This window comes from Megascapheus bottae, chromosome 5 (genome assembly GCF_031878675.1).
Source record: "Megascapheus bottae isolate mThoBot1 chromosome 5, mThoBot2.hap1, whole genome shotgun sequence".
In the NCBI taxonomy this organism is placed as follows: domain Eukaryota; kingdom Metazoa; phylum Chordata; class Mammalia; order Rodentia; family Geomyidae; genus Megascapheus; species Megascapheus bottae.
In genome coordinates this window covers 16,241,009-16,261,049 of record NC_143513.1, presented here as the reverse complement: position 1 = coordinate 16,261,049, position 20,041 = coordinate 16,241,009, and the positions used below count along the sequence as shown (strand labels likewise).

The 20,041-nt window shown below is 37.0% G+C and overlaps 1 protein-coding gene across 2 annotated transcripts in view; it reads right to left on the bottom strand.

The window, feature by feature from the left end:
• Hdac9 (histone deacetylase 9) overlaps positions 1–20,041 on the bottom strand; it is a 352,031-nt gene that overhangs the window by 142,413 nt on the left and 189,577 nt on the right. The window contains exons 1-2 of one of the 2 annotated variants that reach the window (XM_090332731.1): positions 18,229–18,518; positions 17,937–17,999 (exon numbers count right to left, since the gene is read on the bottom strand). In XM_090332731.1, the coding sequence (XP_090188857.1) occupies positions 17,937–17,958 (22 nt within the window). In that variant the 5' untranslated portion in view covers positions 17,959–17,999; positions 18,229–18,518. Of the gene's footprint in view, positions 1–17,936; positions 18,000–18,228; positions 18,519–20,041 lie in introns of those variants that run through there. The other variant, XM_090332730.1, reaches the window with a different exon arrangement.

Sequence of the window (20,041 nt, the reverse complement as noted above, 5' to 3'; positions counted from 1 at the left end):
TGAGCACTGTCCTTGGATTTTTTTTCTCAAGGCTAGAGCTCTACCACTTGAGCCCCAGTACCACTTCTGGCTTTTTTCTATGTATGTGGTACTGAGGAATCGAACCAGGGTCTTCATGCATGCTAGGCAAGCACTTTAACTAGGCCAAACTCCCGGCCCCTATTTGTACCCCTTTAAAAAGTGCACATTATTAAGTGTTTAGGAGTTACATTTTCTTTCACTTCTAACTTCAGATGATGAAGACATTGGTTCCCCCTCCTTTAGTCTCCCAGGGAAGAATTGAACGTTTCACTAGACTATTGGCTATGGTTCAGACAAATTGGGTATGTGGTTTTAGCATAGTTAAAGTTATAGTTGAAATGAGGGATAATGATGAACCCATAAAAACAAGGGAAAGTAAACCAAGTATTACAGTGCACACTTGTAATCCCAGTGAATGGGAGGCCCGGGCAGAAGAACAGTGACTTCAAGTCCAGCCAATGCTATCTAGCTAGACTTTGTCTTATACACACAAACAAAAGGTGTGAGGGAAAGAAAGGTAACACACCTGAAAAGATTTTCCTTAGCCTCCTGACTCCAGGCCATCTCTCTATATAAAAAGAAACAGATAAAGCCTTGCCAGACAGCCTTTCTCTGGCTTTCTCACCTATCTACTGCTAAAAATTCATCATCCCTTCTGGATGGCAGAGGTGACTGAGGATTAAAATAAACCCAGTGCCAGGAACCACAGTACACATCTGTAATCTCAGCTACATCCAAGGTGAAAGTAGGAGAATCACAAATTGGAGACCAACTGGGGCTGTCTAAAAAACACAATACAAAAAAAAAAAAAAAGACATAGCTCAGGGGTAGAACATTAACCTAGCGTGTTTGAGGGCTTGAGTTCAGTTCCCAGTGCCAAAAATAATAATAGCAATAAGAGTAGGAATAGTAACTCCAGAACCCTTCTTATTCTGTGTAACCTTATTTTCATTTGACTTGATTTAAACCAATGGAAGGAAATATTTCTTATTTTGCAAAGATATGACTCATATTAACTTTCCAAAAGGTTTCACTAACCTACCTAGTGGTTATCAGTCATTTTCTATCCTAGTACCCCACTGCATTATACTGTTTCATTTATTCCAGGTTACAGTAGTCTTATCTATTCACCACTCAATTGGACAGCCCATTGTGTTTCCTAGTCTTAGCTCACAGTTTTGTATGCTGAGCCTAGAATAATTCTTGGGATATGACTGAATGTTAAATACTTTTGAGTGGAAGGGGAGGGAAGAACTAGTGAATAATCAGTTCATCTCAGTGCCCAAAGCTTCAATTAATCTCCTTATCTTTTAGAACATCACTGCTAAAATGTTTCCAGGCTGCTATTAATACTGGTCAGTCTCAACTTATTTTTTATCTTTCTGTTTGCTTTCTCATGTATTTCAATTCTGGCTTCTCTTCTTTTAAGCTATTTGAATTGTTGCTGTTTCCTGTTTGTTTCTTTCAGTTTTCTGATGATCAGTGGATGGTTCATATGGGAATAAACACACACAAAAAATATTTATCTATTCAACTTCCATTAATTCCCAGGTAAGAAAGGGGGGAATATTTGTCCTCCTTTTCTTTTTCTCCTTGCTTTTATCCTATTATAGTGAAACACATTTTTTCTAAAACTTAAAACCAGTGAAGCAGACATTTTAGTAACTAATATTTTTCAGTTTATAAGTAGTGATAAATATAATAAATATTTCTAAAGATCCTTATGTTATCCATGCTAATACGTTGTGAAATGTATTAGTATACATTTTTAGATTTTAATAACTTAGAAATCACGAACTATGAACTGTAAATTTAATAAAATCATAACTCTACTCTGATAACAAAGTATCAATTACTAAGATCTAAATTAAGCAAAGTTAAAAAAAACTAAGACAAATATCTCCAGTATAAAACTGTATATTTTACTAAATTCAAAGCTAAATGGGTTCATGAAATGTTAATTATACCTGAACCAGCAGAAGCTGTATTGTCTTATGTGGCAAGAAATCTATCTAACTGAAATTAACACATCCATAATTATCAGACCTTTTCATAGGTATTTTATATATTGTTACAATAAAGCTTAAACATATATAACCCATTATGCGTTCTATACGTTATTATTGAGTAATAAAGATACACATTCATGTATTTTCTCATAACTTCTAGTCAGCCTGTATAATCATTTTCCTTATAATGTGGCATTTTTGCAGTAGTATTTCACAGACTAAACTGTGGGATTTAAAAATATTTAAATCTATCCAATATGCTGGGTATAATTTTCTATTTCTAAAGAGTTATAATTTTTCAATAATAGAATCATTTTTGCAGGCAAAGTGGACGAAGAAAGCGCATGCGTATGTGTTTGTGTGTGTGTGTGTGTGTGTGTGTGTGTGTGTGTGTGTGTGTGTGTGTGTGTGTGTTCTCACTGGAAGGGTCAGTAGCCCTGAGTATTCCTGTTTATGAGCGATATTAACACCAGAGAGCTTAGTGATGCCTCTTCCTAAAAATAAACCTTGGGTGTCTCTTATTGTCATCATGAAGCAAAGTCCTGTGACAGAAAGCATCAAGGCTGCCTCTTTGCTTTTCTGCAGGTATTATCCATTGCTCTCCAAAGCCCTCTCATTTCTCCAAAGGTGGCTGAGATAAAAAGGATTCTGCAATCACCCTAAGCACTCATTTAAACAACATTATTGCCCCTTAAGTAGACAGTTATCATGTTGTTTTGGCAGCAGGAAGGATTCTGTGGTTTCACTTGAATGTTATTCTTCTTTATTTAAGCTACTAGAAATAACCCAAAAATGACAGAATGCTCTTTCTATAAATAATCATTCCAGTGTAGAGTTATATTAGGAGGTAACTCAGATGGCATGATAACGCCTAACAAGCTAATCTTAGACCTGCAATGCCATAAGATAGAAATACCGAGGCTAAGAATAACTGACCCAAAGGAGTCAGCCTGCTGAAGAGAAGTGCTGCTATGTGGGCATCTGCAGGTCCTAATGCAGATGTAATGATCTCCTGAAAGCTTCTTTCCCCTGAGGAAGGCAAAACTTACACTGATCATTAACATGATGATCAATAATGTTTTTTTACAAGGTATTAATTCATAAAGATTCCCATAGCTGATAAGATTATAAAAATTAGTGCACAGTAACCAGAGTGATCTCTTGCATAATGTGATTACACTTTAATTGGTAATTTTTATGCTGAAGTCACCTATAAACTCCACTCAATGAAGTAAAATCTAGCACAAAACAATATATCTGGAAGCATATAAACCTGTCTTGCTATTTTTTTGTCCAAAAATTGTCCACATTGGGCCCAAATTACAATACCAAATCTGAATAGTTTTTAAGCAGGATCTTTTAGTCCAGAAATTCCATGTTGATGTAAAAACAGGATTTGACTTTAATTGATCGAAGTAAAAGAGGAATTTTATTCAAACATTTTAGTCTGAAGAAATGAACCCTTATAGTATTAATATTTTTTGAAAAACAAATGAAAATATCATCCCCTGCGAAAGTACATTAGTAAATAATGAAAATTTGGAATAGGGCCAATTTTTGTTTCGTGATCTGCCCACTGTGAAAAACTGGAAATGAGGTTTCTCCCAGGGTTCCTCCTCTGGAAACTGCTTAGGACAGAGACCATGCTCACAGAAGACCAGAGGTTACCATTAGCTCGTCTCAGCTCTGGATCATGTTAACTTTCAATTTCAGTTCTCAAGCCTTGACAGTAAGAAATAAGAATTTTCCAGCAAGACCTTCCACATCATTGGTTATTTGCACCTAAAGTCTCCCAGGATGAAAAAGTCTCCTTCAGTGTTTGCTTTTTAATATTTTTTAGTACCAAACAGGAGTCAAATTATCCTGTGCTAATTTTTTTTTCTCTTTTGGAAAAAGTGGCAAGACTTGAAACTATAGCTTGCCAATTCCTATGCACATTGGAAGTGACTTAGATTTCTGAAATACAGAATATAAGTACAGTCAGGATTAAATACTTTCGGCATAAAAATTCTTGATATATTACCTATTGTACTAATAAGAAAAAATGCCTGTCAGGGGAAAAGTTTAAAAACTGTAACTAATCACAGATCTTAATTACAACTAAACTAGAAAATCAGAATTAAAAGCATGGCAAAAGTAAATTAAAAATCTCATGAAAACAATAACTGGAGGTAAAAAGTGAATTTGCATTTTTAAAGGATCATCAAAAATAACATCAAAATAATATGCTACATAAACTTTGTAATGAAAAGTATAAATACTGTAATAAGGCAATGAAATTTTCCTGTTTTTGTATGACTCGATTTTATTGCTTCTTATTTGGCTTATTTCAATTTTTAACTTCAAATTTCAAATTTTGAATCAATCCCATAACATAAAATCTGAAACGAGTTTGAAAATGTCATGCCTTAGACATTCAAACTTTTCCTCCAGCAAATTGAAAATAACATCTGCCTGGCTGCAACTGGGTCAATCGTGAACAAAAATTCTGAATTTTAAAGTTTCTAATGTAAGTGGTAGACCATAAAGAAAAGCAAGAAAATAAAAGCTATGGCTATTTCTAACCTTATTATCATGCAAAGTTTTCAGTTACTTGGTGGTTGGTAAATTTCTTTCATCATTAAAAGTGGTTTTTATTGGATTTAACTATTACATATGTTAAAAATTCTGAGTATTAAGACTTACAGTTCATTTTACTCTAGAAAAGTTATATAAATGGAGAAGCAATTCCTACAAAAACATAAGCATCTGGGTTGGGAGTTTGGCCTAGTGATAGAGTGTGTGCCTAGCATGCATGAAGGCCTGAGTTCAATTCCTTGGTTTTACATATATAGAAAAAAAACAGAAGAGGTGCAGTGGCTCAAGTGGTAGAGCTCTAGCCTTGCGAAAGCCTAAAGACTGTGTGCAGACCTTGAGTTCAAGCCCCAGGATTGGCAAAAATAAATAATAAATAAATACATAAATAATTTTTTTAAAAGGCCGGGAGTTTGGCCTAGTGGTAGAGCGCTTGCCTAGCTTGCAAGAAGACCCAGGTTTGATTCCTTGATACCACATATATGGAAAAAAAGCTGGAAGTGGTGTTGTGGCTCAAGTGGTAGAGCTCTAGCCTTGAGAAATGAACAGTGCTCAGGCTCTGAGCTCAAGCCCAGGCCTGGCAAAAAAAAAAAAAAAAATTATCTATGACAGACAAACCCTCAGCCTAATTTTAATGATGTTCTAAAATCTAAGTGCCAGTGATTGTATATAGAGATTCCCTTCTTGAATACTTGTTTGTTAAACAGGTCATTTGAAATATGACGTAAAAATCAATGTTAATAAATTCTTAAAAAAAAAAAAAACAGAAGTGGGGAAAAACAATCCCTTGGTGAATCACAAAGAATGACATCGCCCCATTTGTATGGAAATGGAAATAATTAGAAAAAGTCAAATTAAGTGAAGTAAGTCAGATCCAAAGGAACATAGGCTGAATGAATTCCCTCATTTGTAATAACAAGTACACACCTAGGACTCTCCTAGCAGAGGGTTACAATAGTGCAAAATCTAGATACATAATGCCACATAGCATGAGGCTAAATGAAAGATCTCCAGGATATCGAGACAAGAGTTTTATATTGTATGATTGTTGTTCTTAAAGTACTATGTTATTTCTTTTGTTGCCCTTTGGTTAATCTCATTTTGTTACAGTATCTGACTTTGTTACCTGGCATATTGTATGTACGAGTATTTGCTTGTTTGTAATAGGAAAGGGAAGCGGGGTGGGGGAAGGAAATGGGGACAAAAATATGAGAAGTGGTATCACTGTGTGAGAATAAATGCACCTTCTAATCTGAAGAATATAACTGTAACCCCTCTATACATTACAATAAAAATATTTTATTATAAATGAAAAATGAATAGAAAGGCTAGAAGATGACATAGAAAGTTGCCAGAGAACCACAGGAAAGAATAAACAGACTAAATTTGAAAATACAACTAAAAGATATAACCGATAGCTGAAAGCCAGAGGAGTAAGCCTCCCATCCAGAATTCTGCTTCTAGCTTTTTTGTTGGATCATTGGACATATCCTGAATCCTTGCTTTGTGGAGGCAGAGGACAGGGGATCACAATTTGAGGGCAGACTAAAGCTTCAATTAAAAATAGCAAGAGGTTTATCTTGTGTGATTGTTGTTCTTAATGTACTATGTTATTTCTCTTCTCTTTCTTTGCCCTTATGGTTAATCTTATGCTGTTACTGTGTTACCTGGTATATTGTAGATACATTTATTTGTTTATTTGAAATAAGGAAGAGAAGGGGGAAAACAAGATGTTTAAGAGAGGTGGGGGGAGGGAAACGGGGACAAAAACATGAGAAGGGGTATCAATGTGAGAGAAATAATGCACCTACTACCTAGCAAATGTGATGGTAACCCCGCTATACATTATCAGCCCAATAACAAAAATCTAAAATAAATAAATAAAAATAATAACTGTGGCCTGGAAAGTAATATTTTAAAAAGAAAAAAAAACATAAGCATCCCTTACTTTTGTACTGATGAACCTTAGCAACATAAAGTAACCCTATACTACATTTCCTGATAAATGAAGGTAAATCATTTAGTGCTGCAAAAGGGTTTTTTAAAGTACATTTGTTTCGTGTACATGACCTCACGTAGTTGAAAACTGAGAAACAATAAGAACACAAGTTATTTTCTGGTTCTGTTTTCTCCTTATTGCCAAGTTGCTGCAATTGGAATGAACAGAAAATCTTCTAGGTGCTCACAAGTTCATTGTGTAACCCAGGTAACTACTGTACTTCCATTTTCTCTCAAGACAGACCATCACTTGGCCATGCTCATTAGATCTTCATGACAGTATGTCTTTGAATTGCATCATGAAAATTCTCTTTAAAGAAATAAATCATTGAATAACATTGTCAAAAAAGTGTACTTTTTACCTGACTTATGCAACTATAATCCCTCTGCAAATCACCTTCATAATAGTTTAAAAATTAAAGAGAGTAAAAAAGAGCCTGACCCCTAACTCACACCCCCAAAAAGTTAATTTTGCTGGTCACTGGTGGTTCATGCCTATAATCCTATATACTCAAGAGGCTGAGATATGAAAATCATGGTTTAAAGGTAGCTCAGGCAGGCAACTTTGTAAGACTCTTATCTCCAATAAGGTATTCAGAAAAAGGCAGAAACAGTGCTGTGGTTCAAGTGGTATAGTGCTAGCCTTAAGCACAAAGAAGTTCAAGGACAGTGTCCAGCCCTTGAGTTCAAGACAAGACAAGAAAAACAAAGTCATTTACATAAGCCTTTGCAAAGTGTGTGTGCCCTTGTAGAGCTTGGACTGAGAGCCTGGACACTGCTGTCCCTGAGCTGTTTTGCTTAAGGCAAGCCATTACCACTTGAGCTTCGGCCCACTTCAGTTTTTTGGTAGTTAATTGAAGGGTCTCAGAGTCTTGCCTGCCCTGGCTGGCTTTGATCCTTAGATCCCTACCTCCTGAGTAGTTAAGATTACAAGTATGAGCCATGGGCACCCAGCTTTATTTTTATGGGCTTTTAATTTAATTAAATTGTTTTCAATATATTTCTTCTGAAAGAAACATTAAAATATACTTGTTATTCCATAATGCAAAAATGGCTCGTTATTTTTTAAGTGCACTAATTATGACAACCTCCTGGCAATGATTGCATTCTGAATACTTTAAAGATCATCTTTCTTTTACATATGGAAAAACTACACGAATATTATTAAATTCCTCAAATATTGACTGTATACTTCGGAGCCAACATTAAAGAAATTACTCTATTCAAGTTCACAATAAATGTATGCAATGCACCAAACAGAAATGTTGACATTATTCCTTTCTGAAAAATGGCTTACAAAGAAGAGAAATTCAGTTTTATTCCACAATCACATACACATTGCTTCTTTTTTAACGTTGGTGCTTTAACAACAGATAGTATTATCATGGGAATCTAATCAATGTAGTAGAAAGGTATGTAAGTGTTTAAACAATAATATTATTTTGCAAAAATAAAGTAGCATCTATACATTGAATGGAAAGATAATTGAGCTAAGGATATTGCCCAGAGATAAGATGCTGGAATACAATGTGCAGGGTCCTAGATTCACATCCCAGTACTACATAAAATAGAACTGATTGTAGTGAAAGATAATTTTAAAATTCCTTTTACATGTCTGAAGCACTTGTATTTCCAGAAATGAAAAATTAGGGAAACTTGCAAATAAAATTTCAGACACTAATATGAACACCATGACAAACACTGGTTAACTTCTGCTCTCCTCATTCCTTTATTCCTCCCAACAGGAGGAACCTGACTTGGTTCACATCTCCACACTGAGAGTCTCATTCTTGGTTCTTAGTCTTCTCAACAACTAACTGAAGAACACGAAAGTGATGATACTGGCCCAATCCTTTCAAAGCATGATTTTCTGGAGTAGTTCTGTGTTGTTGAGTCCTTTTATTACAAAGAAAGCTAGGCATGTCAGTACAAATAAATGTAATCCCACAGTTGGGAGCTTGGAGAATTTTGACCTGAGAGTTAGCCTGGGCTTCAGAGAAAAACTGTGTCCAAAAAAAACCCCCAAAAAACCTCAATGGGCGAAGGACAAAGAGAAGTGGGGAGGAGGAGAGAAAGGAGGAAGAGGAATCCAAAGCAAGAAACAGTAAGGGCAGAGAGAAGATGAAAGACAGTGGTACAGGAAGAGGAGAAGAAGGTTGTTGATTTAACTGAGCACCTAATTCAGTAAGACCACTTACTCGTTTCAGTATTCATTCCCTGTTTGTCCTTTGACTACAGTTTTTTGTTTTTTTTTTTTTTTTTTTTTTTTTTACTTGAAGACAAATCAAGTAGCCAGGCACCACACCTGTCATCCTAGCTATTCAGGAGGCTGAGATTTTAAGAACATACTTAAAGCCATTCAGTGCTTGTCTCTAATTAATCACCAGAAAACTGGAAGTGGCGTTTGGCTCAATTATTAGAGCACTAGCTTTTAGCTGAAAGGCTCAGGGATAGTGCCCAAGCCCAGAGTTGAAACCCCACAACCAACAACAACAAAAAAATCAAGTAATATGCCTACTACCTCTTATTACCTCTTATTAATATTTTGGCCTAGTAGCCATATTACAAATATGTAACGGATATATTTTTGAAGATATGTGCCTTTTATAAATATAATCATACAATGCTACCTACTCAGGAGGCTGAGATGTGATCAAGGTTCAAAGCCAGCCCAAGCACCAAAGTCTCCAAGACTTTTATCTCTTATTAACCAGTGAAAAAGCTGGACGTGGAGCTGTGTGATTCAAGTAGCAGAGCACCAGTCTGAGCAAAAATAGGTCAGGGGTAGTGGCCAGGACCTGAGTTCAAGGCCTTGGAATGTCATAAAGAAAGATCAAAATAATGATAGATAGAAGTAAAGGACATTACTCTTCCCAAACATAAATACAAAGTTTTTCCTGATTTCCAACTACATGTGAATTGTTTGAGGACAGGGATGGACAAACAAAACTAGTATTTTCAGAAATATAATCATGTTATTGACATTATTCTTGTTTTTGTAAGACTAAACTTTAATTTACCTAAACTTAGGAGATCTAAAACAGGACTTGTAGTTTACCTGTGGTGGCACATCCTGTGACCCCAACTACTCAGTAGGCAGAGGTAAGAGGCACCTACAAGGCCTGGTTCTGTCATTGGAGAGACCCTGTCTGAAAAAAAGACTATAAGCAAAGCACTGTGGCTCTTAGGCAAGTATAAGTCCCTGAGTTCTATCCCTAGTACGGAAAAAGAAAGAAAGAAAGAAAGAAAGAAAGAAAGAAAGAAAGAAAGAAAGAAAGAAAGAAAGAAAGAAAGAAAGAAAGAAAGAAAGAAAGAAAGAAAGAAAGAAAACAGATACTATTTGAAGGAACAAGACACATGGAATCCTTCATCATTCTAAGAGATGCTATTTCCAAAAAGATCTCTGTAATGTTAAATAAACTCTTTTAAAAATCAGTGTAACAGGGGCCGGGAGTTTGGCCTAGTGGTTAAAGTGCTTGCCTAGCATACATGAAGACCCGGTTCAATTCCTTGGTACCAAATACATAGAAAAAAGCCAGAAGTGGTGCTAAGGCTCAAGTGGTAGAGCTCTAGCCTTGAGAAATTCCAAGGACAGTGCTCAGGCCCTGAGCTCAAGCCCAGGACTGGCAAAAAAAAAAAAAAGTGTAACAGAATTAACAAACAAAAAACTATGGACTTCTGCTCTAAGCTGCAAAGAATGTGTCCTGATCAGGAGTGGGAAGAGATTAGCACATGTTCTATCTATCTACCTCACCTCTCCTTCACACCTTGGGTAGGCTAGGTTTATTAATATTTTCACACTGTCCCAGTTTTTAACATTTGCTTTCTTCTCAGGTTACCAGAAATAAATGGATTCAACTGTCCAACCCCCCTCACATTTGTTGTTTTTCTCTACTTCTGAGTTTAGTTTGTGTTTTAGGTTGATCACTTTCTTGGGTGAGCTTTATTGTGAAGAAGTTTACATCCTGTTTGAGAATTTCTACCATGTCTGTTTGGTCTATCTTTTAATAACAATGTGACACTGAGTTGCACTTGCTTATAATTAACAAATTTTCACTGCCTTCCAGTACTGAGTCAGTTTGCTAAGTCTTTCTGAGTCCCATAAAGTTCCTTCCTCCTCCCCTCCCCTCCAAAGGCTCTGCTTTTCTTGACTGAACTTGTGAATACTTAATCATATGATAGCCCAATCAAGATGCAAGTGTACATCAATGTATTAATTGAAGTATAATGTATTCAAGGAATAGTGGTGTAATTCCTTAGAAAAAGTAACTCATAGTCCAACGAAACTAAATTAACAGGAAAGTGACTCTTGAAAGATGTGTGGGGGATGTCACAGGGAGGGAAGTGGTTGAATGAAGAGTGAGTGGAAGGGGGAATGAAGTGATAACATTTAATTCGTATTCTGTGAAAACAGGAAACCTGAGGAGAGGAAATAGTTTAGGAGGGGAAAAGGGAGAATGATGAAAGGAGTTATGTCCTTCAAGATGTATTATAATCATAAGCGGATGTGTTGAATGATATCCTACTTGTGCAATTACTTCAAGATAGTATAATATAGTTTAAAAGATAAGACTCAGTAATGCACATTTGTGTCAATTTTTTCAATATGTTAGGCGAGAGGGATTACTTCAATAGGAAATTTACTTTTTCTTTTTAAATGGAATTATCATTTTTAATTTTGGGGGCAAAATCTTCTGTTTCATGTTAGTGGAATATCAAAATCTGAAGTAGGAATAATCTCCTTGTGTGTGGATTTCTTTTCTATCAAATATACTGACATTTCTATAGTTACATTAAACTATTTCATATTTTTATCACTCCAACTTAAAGGCTGTTCTTGTCAGTAAAGGCTTTGGCCAAAGTCTGTCTATTCAGTTTCCTATCCCTTCTAATGACTGTTTTGCTCTATACTTATAATGGTGGAGGTTTTCTTTTACTTTCTCCTTTCCTTAGATCTAAATGTCTATATTAATCTCATTGTCTTGTTCTATCATTCTCACCTTTGAGGTCTTGTTTTGAGAAATATAGCTTCTTGATGTGCCCTATTTATTGGAAACAATTAGTATACAATTTTATAAATGCAATAAGTTGCTGTTTTGCTTCTTGGTGGAATTTCTCGGATGACTTGGGGAAGGGGAATCTTATCCAAAAAGTAATGGACAAATTCCAAGTTAGAGAATGCCTTTGAAGAATTCATTTCTCCTCAGAGACCGTATTTGTTCACTTTCTTCCTCTTCACTTTCTCTCCCAGAATTCTTTGCACTAACCCTTAGTATCAAGGGAAAACAAGAAAAATGAAAACTGCTGAGAAATATCCACTCAATTTGCTTCTCTCCAGATTTGGGAATGTTACAATTCTCAGTAAGTGGTCAAGTTGCCAGTAACATCCTGAAAAAGCTTAAGAGGCATGTCTCTCTACTCTAATCAAAGATTTCAACTTCCATTTTCTTCCTTGTCATTTGTGCACAATCATATCACTAGGGTTCAATTATTCTTGAAGAGTGTGGCAGTGTTTAGCACAATGATGTTCAGTGCAGCACCATTTACAGTAGCAAAGATATGGAACCAACCCAGACGCCCCTCAGTTGATGAGTGGATCAACAAGATGTGGTATTTATACATACCCAATGGAATTCTATGCTGCCATCAGAAAGAACATCATTGCCCATTTATAAGGAAATGGAAAGACTTGGAAAAAATCATATTAAGTGAAGTAAGCCAGATTCAAAGGAACATAGGTTCAATGGTTTTCCTCATTTGTCATAATTAGTATAAACCTTGGACTCTCCTAGCAGAGATTTACAACAGGGAAAAACCTAGATACATAAGGCTATAAGAATGAAGCTAAATAAAAGGACCTCCAGGATATGAAAATAAGAGCCGTACTATGTGTGATTATTCTTCTTAATGTACTACGTTATTTCTCATCTCTTTTGTTGTCCCTTGGTTATCTCATATTGTTACAGTATCTTACATTGTTATCTGATATATTGTATATATGTTTGTTTATTTGAAATAGGATAGGGAAGGGGGGTAAACAAGAAGAGGGGAGAGGTAGAGGGAAGGAAATGGGCACAAAAACATGAGAAGGGGTATCAATATTTGTGAAGTCATACACCTTCTATCTGGCGAATATAATGTAACCTTTTTATTAATTACAATACAGAAGAATATTTTTAAACAGTGTGGCAGTGTGTTTATACCTTTATGGACCCACTTCAGTATCACAGAAAGTGAGAAATTATGTGATGTATTTTCAAGTCTCTCATACCCCGCCCCATTTGCCATTCAGAATATTTTAAAGTGTAATTTATCAGACAACTGAGGAATTTTACAGAAATTTCTTACTTAATGTATTTAACAGACAAAATACTAATTCTATGACTAATGGAACCCTCAAAAATGTGAAGTCTCTTTCTGTCACCCTCTCTCTCTTGCCAGTATTGTAGCTTGAACTCAGGGGGTAGGTGCTATCCGTTAGCTTTCCACCACTGGTAACATAACTCCACTTCCTGCTTGTGGCTTTTTGCTGATTAATTGGAGATAACAGTCTCAAAGACTGCTGTCTGTGTTGGCAGCAAACTGCAATCTTTAGATCTCAGCCTCCTGAGTAGCTAGGATTAGAGACAACCCTGAGCCCTTGGCCTGGGTTTTTGTCTTTATGCTTTAAGGGGCTTACAAACCACTAGTTCAGGACTGAGACTTATCTTAGATCCCCTCAGAGTTCAGAATTGAAGTGGAGGTAACTAGACTTAGAGAAAGGCAAACAGCGATTAAACTGAATAGGAGAAGTGATTCTTATCAGGACATTAGCATTTCAGAGACTTATTTAAAGTGAATACTAGAAGAGATTCCAGTCAGGACATTAGCATTAGACAGACTGGCATTAACACTTAGATTGTGCTTTTCAAGTAGATGTAAATGAGTACCTGGTCCAAATGTTTCTGTTCTTTCAAAAATCACAGTGAGGAACTTAAAGTGAAATACATTTTATTAAATAGAGTTCCGAATTCAGCTGTGAGCCAGTGACTGAAACCTGTAATCCTACCTATTCTGCAGATTGAGACTAGAAGCTTGAGATTTGAAGTGAGCCAGGCAGAAAATTCTGCAACTCCACCCCTACTTAACCAGCAAAAAGCCAAGGCTGTAGATGTGGTTCAAGTGGGAGGGACACCAGCTGAATGACAACTTGAGGACCCTAATTCAAATCCCAGTACTCTAGTACTGGTGCATGCGTGGGGGCCTACATGCACGCAGACACACACACATGTGCACTCACTCACACACTCACACAAATCAACATTTAGAATTAAATGTTTTCCTTACATTCTCTAAAATACTAGTTTTCCTCATTTTAACTATATTTGACATTAATTCTGTACAAACTCTAAGAAATACCCTTCCTAATAACAGATCCAATACTGGGTATAGGATTTCAAGATGTTAAACAACATGCTTGGCAAAAAGAAAATGTCCCTCGTTCTGTCAGCCCTAGCTGAGAGACCTGAGTCAATATTTGCACTGTGCTTCACTTTCTGCCATGTTGATCATTTGCACTGGCCCATATAAGCTGCATAAGAATGAAAATTAACCAGGGAAAATGTATGTATCATTTTAATAAACTAGTGCCAGCCCGGGCACTAAAGTCTATGAGACTTTTATCTCCAATTAATCACCAGAAAACCAGAAGTGGCATTGTGGCTCAAGTGGTAGGGAGGTAGCCTTGCACTGAAGAGCTCAGAGACAATGCCTAGGCCCAGAGTTCAAGTCCAACAACTAGCCAGGCCTGGTGGCTCATGCCTGTATTTCTAGCTACTCACAAGGCTGAGAACTGAGGATAAAGGTTCAAAGTCAGCATAGGCACAAAAAGACTAGAGACTCCAATTCGTCTCTAGAAAGGACCTAATCTCCAATTAATCTCTAGAAAATGGGAAGTGGGGCTTGGTTCAAAGGTAGGGCAGAAGTCTTGAGCTGAAGAGCTCAGGGACAGTGTCCAGGCAAAGTTCAAGCCCCATGACTCATTAAAAAAAGAAAAAAAGTCCCACAACTGACAAAAACAACAATAAGAACAAAAACAAAAAAAATCAGGGAATAAAAAGAACCATTTAGAATGTTTAGATGTCAAGCCTGATTGGGACAATATCGAGAAAACATTGTAATAAAATTAATACATGTAATCCAATTGTACATAGGGAGCTCTGAGGCAGGCACTGGTAGCTCAGGCCTATACCCACCCCAACCTTCTCAAGAGGCTGGGATCTGAGGATCACAATTTGAAATCAGCCTGGGCAGGTACATCCATGAGTCTCTATCTCCAATTAACCACCAAAATGCCAGAAATGGAGCTGAGGCTCAAAGTGGTAGCAAAAAAAAGCTCAGGGACAGCTCCTGGGCCCTGAGTTCAAACTCAACAACAACAACAAAAATAGAAAGTACTCAGCAAAAATAGTGACATAGATAATATTTTAAAAAAAAAACGAGGAATACAATAGACAATAGTAACTCTAGTCCAATTGTTAGTGACAATTACATCATAGACTCAACTTTTAAAAAAATGATTATCTCTAGATACCTGCCATTGGAGTTTCATTGTTCAATCACATACCCATCAACCTCTCTCTTAAGCTTTGATTATTACATAAGGAAGCATTTCATATAACACGCACATACACACACAAGCTATGCAGATATACAATCATAGTTTTCATAATAGAACGACTTGTTATGAGACTGAGATAACTAAAGAATAGCTTACATATAAATTAAAGAAAACTGGTTATGGAATAAAAATTCATTTCCCATGTGACTAATCCTCTAACTCATCTGACTTGTCCAACAAGACAGAATATGGCATGATAGAGCAAGGATTCCCAATTCCATTCACTAAAAATAGTCACAATAATGAACACACACCTTAAGATGTGTTCATACACTTAAACCCCATAGAAATTCAAAGACATCATTGGTCTTCATTTTGAAAATAAGCAAAGCAGAAACCTGAGGCCCTGCTCTGCCCTTTACATTTGCATGTGGCCACATCTCTTTACTGTCTTCTCCATGTAAAAACTCCATCCACTTCTGAGCCTACAAATCACAACCAGACCCTGATCCTAGTAGCACCTGATCAAGATCTGTAGATAAATTAGGACAATCTCAGTCCCATATTAGCCATACACTCAATGAACAGACCCTACCTACCAAGGACTGCTCACCAGTATCATCCATTCTTTAACCCCCACAGCAGTGGTTCTATTTGCTGAAGGCTACAACATCTGGGAGGACCTAAAACCCAATGTTCATGATGTTCCCTGTCTGATTAAAATGGAAACTTGAGGGGTGGAATTTAGGCTTCATGTTTTGTAGAATATTCTGGGTGACTCTGAGCTTGAAAAGCAGAAAGTATCAAAGAAAGATTGGCTGGATTAAATTTAGGGACATGTGATATGAGACTGAATGAAAATACCACAGAACATAAGAGGGATAGAATTTATATTTCAAATTTCAAAAACCAAGGAGGTCTTAAGAGTTTTCTTATTTGTATCAGACAAATGAGGGAGTTGATGTTACTCTCCAGTACTTTTCATTTCAGGGTTGGCTGCTGCTTCACTATAGCTTCCTGTCATACTGGCTTAGCATGTATGATGTTGAGAGCGTCCCTGCTGGAAAATGTGACTACTTTGTGTATAAATCACTAAATGTCAGGGGAATAACAACCTTAAGTGGAGAGAGTTGAGTGAGATTATCACACACATGGAGAAAGATGGAAGAGCTTGCATACCTGTAGCCAGTGATAGCTAGCAGTTTCTATTTCAAAAGCATGACTGTATTTCTACTGTTGGAAAGAAATATTCAACTAACAAACAGAGGCAAAGACTAAACAGAAGCAACATAGTACTGAAGTGCTAGCTAAAATAACTCTGTCTATAATTCATGGATATGTTAAAATAGAATGGTATCTGATCAGTTTCATCCAAGATCGGTCCGTAGACCTGTTGCCAAGACCTTGTCAGCTTTCCAACAATGATATTATGCTCGTGCAGTTATTTCCCAGACACTCCTCATTAATGTTATTCTTGTCACTTTAGTGTATAAATGCCCACTTGATACTCTATTCTGATTCTATGTGATGATCAGAGCCTCATGATCTTAAAATCATGACTGATAGAAGCTTCCTGAAATGTTGCTTCCAGCAGAATCCACAAGCTGGATAGTTCTATTAGAAACAGAGCAGCAGACACGAGCACAACCTGTGGAGTATTTCCTTCACACCTAACTCAATCACATAGACCTTGGTTTCTGCTGCCTTCTTCTCCTGGGCACCCAGATAGTGGTCCTACCCATTAAGATTAAGCCCACGCAGGTCCTTAAAAGCTCTGGAGAAGACTTTAGGGCGATTTTAGTTGCAGTATTCAGAAAAGAAGAGAAACGGAGTGCCAAAAGCTTTATGACTGAGTTGTAAGAAATAAACACAAAAAGCAGCAATTTGCAAGAAAATGATATTGCCTGAAGAGTTGCGCTCACTTAACAAGTGCAAATGGATAAAACTGACAAGTCTCCTCCCATGCTTATCCTAGAGAGAAAAGCTGGACCTCTGAGAAACTAGTTCAGGGTTTAGCCTTTAAAACAGGGCACCTGCTCCTAGCACATTTCTGTGTGTGTACCCCCTGTATCTTGCAATACCAGCCTTCCAGAATGTTTTTGAAAAATAAACATGTCTTTTAAAAAAAATAAACATCTGGTAATAATAATTTCCTTTCATTTTAAACATTGTATTTGCAGCTGCGGAGAAAAAGGCACATTAAAGGAAAGAATACAAACTACCTTAAAAAAAAAAAACTCCGTGGCAAATGCATTTCAGAAGGTATGTCTATAAATAGATATGCTCCTGTGTGCACACTGTAAATATAAAATCATCAAGCTGGCTGAGGTTGCAATTTTAAAACGGAAGCCACAATATGAACTTACCTGATTTTGAGATCCTGTTAGCATGTGCTTACAATCAATCCAGGTATCTCTCCTCCCCCCATTTTTTCTAGTTGCATAGTAAGGCAAAACACCCTCAACTACATTTTACTTATCTCTGTTCATCTGTCATCAGAAGCAATACTTTGCAATTTCATTCAGAAGCAGCCATCCCCTAAGCAGACTGGGAATATGCAGAGAAACAGTCATGGAACGGATGTAAGTTAAACCTTACAGCGACACTGTGAAAACATCCACAATCAAGCCAAAAAGCAGCCGCCGTTCCTTAAAAGAGGTGCTTTTCTCAGCTGCCTTTCCCAACCAGCCCCCTTCGGAACATAACCCATCTTGGTTTGTGTAAAAGTGTCTTACCTGAGCTGATCCTACTGTGCATTCTTTGCTGAGCCAAGAGTTGCTCCCGCGCAGCCACCCCATCTGAGGAGAAACAGGAGGCACTCTCGTAAATTGTCTGCAGCATATTCCACCACTCTTAGTTCAGCTACATGAAAGATTCATCACTGGCCCCAGGAGCTACCCTGCCCGTTCTTCCCTCCTCCTTGAGGAGAAGCAACAGAGGATCAACTTCGGCAATGATTTCCTTTCCACTCAGATGGACATAACACTTTCCCAAAGACCTGGCCACGTCCCCTTCACAATTACCAACCTGTGTGCAAAAGCTGGAAGGACGGAGTAGAAGCAACCTGGACTCTCAGGTTATCCTGGAAACTAAAAGCAGGTGGGGACCAGGAATGTGCTTTGGGGTTTTTTCTTGGTCAAAATAACTAGAAAAATACTAACTGTACCAAGGAGAAAAAGAAAGGAAATAAACCTGGCTTATAGTTCTGCGGGCTGCTAGGGTTGTCTGCCCTTCTCTGTTTGTGTCTCTCTCTTCTCTTTCTCGGTCTCTCTCAGCTCAAGTTGGCTAAAGCTAGTGATAATCCATTTGCATATGAATCAACAACAGCTTGGCCCACAGGCACAGAAATAGAACAATGGTCGGCCAGAGCCAAAAATAGGTCAAGCTTGGCCGAGTGATTGGAGCCTGCATTAATGCATTTAAAAATACCCCAGCAAACCCAGCTGTCCAGCCTCTATCTTTCAAACCATAATTCTCTATTGCAGGGCCTTAAAAGCAATTAACTCTTTCCTTCCTAAGCTTGGTTTTTACAACACTGTTTCCATACTGACGATTCACTTCCAAAGGAAAGAAGGCGAGGGGGAAAACATTCAATTAAGAATTATAACTCTTAAGAGGGCAAATGCACATACATTTCATTTCATTTTATTTTTGAAGTATGTGTTTTTGGAAGGGAGAGGAGAGAAGTGCAGAGCTCTGTATTGGTTCTAAAATAATACTGGAAGCTTTTGCTCATAATGTGGTTTCTGCCTCGCCCACGCACAGCAATCCTGGTGTTCTATTTTTGTTGCCTGTTTCTCTGGCTACACTGCAGTTGGCTGAAGCCTTCGGAGCTTTTCTGCCTTCTAGTTTCAGCACTGACAAGAGATTTAGTAGAGGTAGTTTTGGAAAACAAGCATACCCCAAAATAAAAATTTTATGAAGGACTGCCTTATTTTTTTTTCCTTTTGTACTTGATATTTATGTAAGGCAATCTTCCATTTCACAACTCCTGATGCAATCTTAAGAGTCACCTATCAGCTTTACTGCATCTAGTTCCTTCTACATCTAAAAAAAACTAAAACATAAACTGTTGACCTGAAAAATTTCAATCCCTTAGGGTAAAACTATTTTGCTTGCAAAAGTCAAAAGGAAAAGTTGATAACTTTCTTGGGAAAGCAGAAGTATTGGATGTTGGCACCTTTCAACAAATAAGTAGTATGTTCACTACCTAAATGTAAGTGATATGTGTCTGTGTATTGGTGGTATGAAAGGCAGAGCTCACTTTTCTACAAAAATGGCAATTAAAATGATCAACAGAACCCCAGATTAGCAAAATTGTGCCATTACTTTCTAAAATGAGTTCACTACTCCAGGCAGCATAACAGGTTTTACCATCTCTGGTACACATCATTTTTTCTTTGAGAACTAAATCCTGTAACCCCAAGTGAGATGTTCACACTAACTGCTTCCAAAGTTAAAGACAAAAGTGATAATGCAACTGGTCATGGAAACTCATCTCCTTGTGCCAAAATAGATAAATAATAAAAACATTAAATCCTAAAGTATCATTAGTAGCAAGGAAAGAAAGAGGAAAGGCAGTTTTTACAAGATGCCCAGAACAATTAAATGGAGGGACAGAAAATTTTGGTTAAACCCCAGGCAGGGAAATTAAAAGAAACTCAAGCTTTGGATAAAAGAAGAAATATATTAAACCATGTATCAGAAAACACATTTGTAATTTTCTCTTCTTTCAGAGATTTATTTCTACCCCATAGTCTACTTAAAGAATGTTTAAAACATAGATATTTCAAGTTGCATTTAATGTAAGCTCAACAGCAATAACTTCTAGTTCTACCAG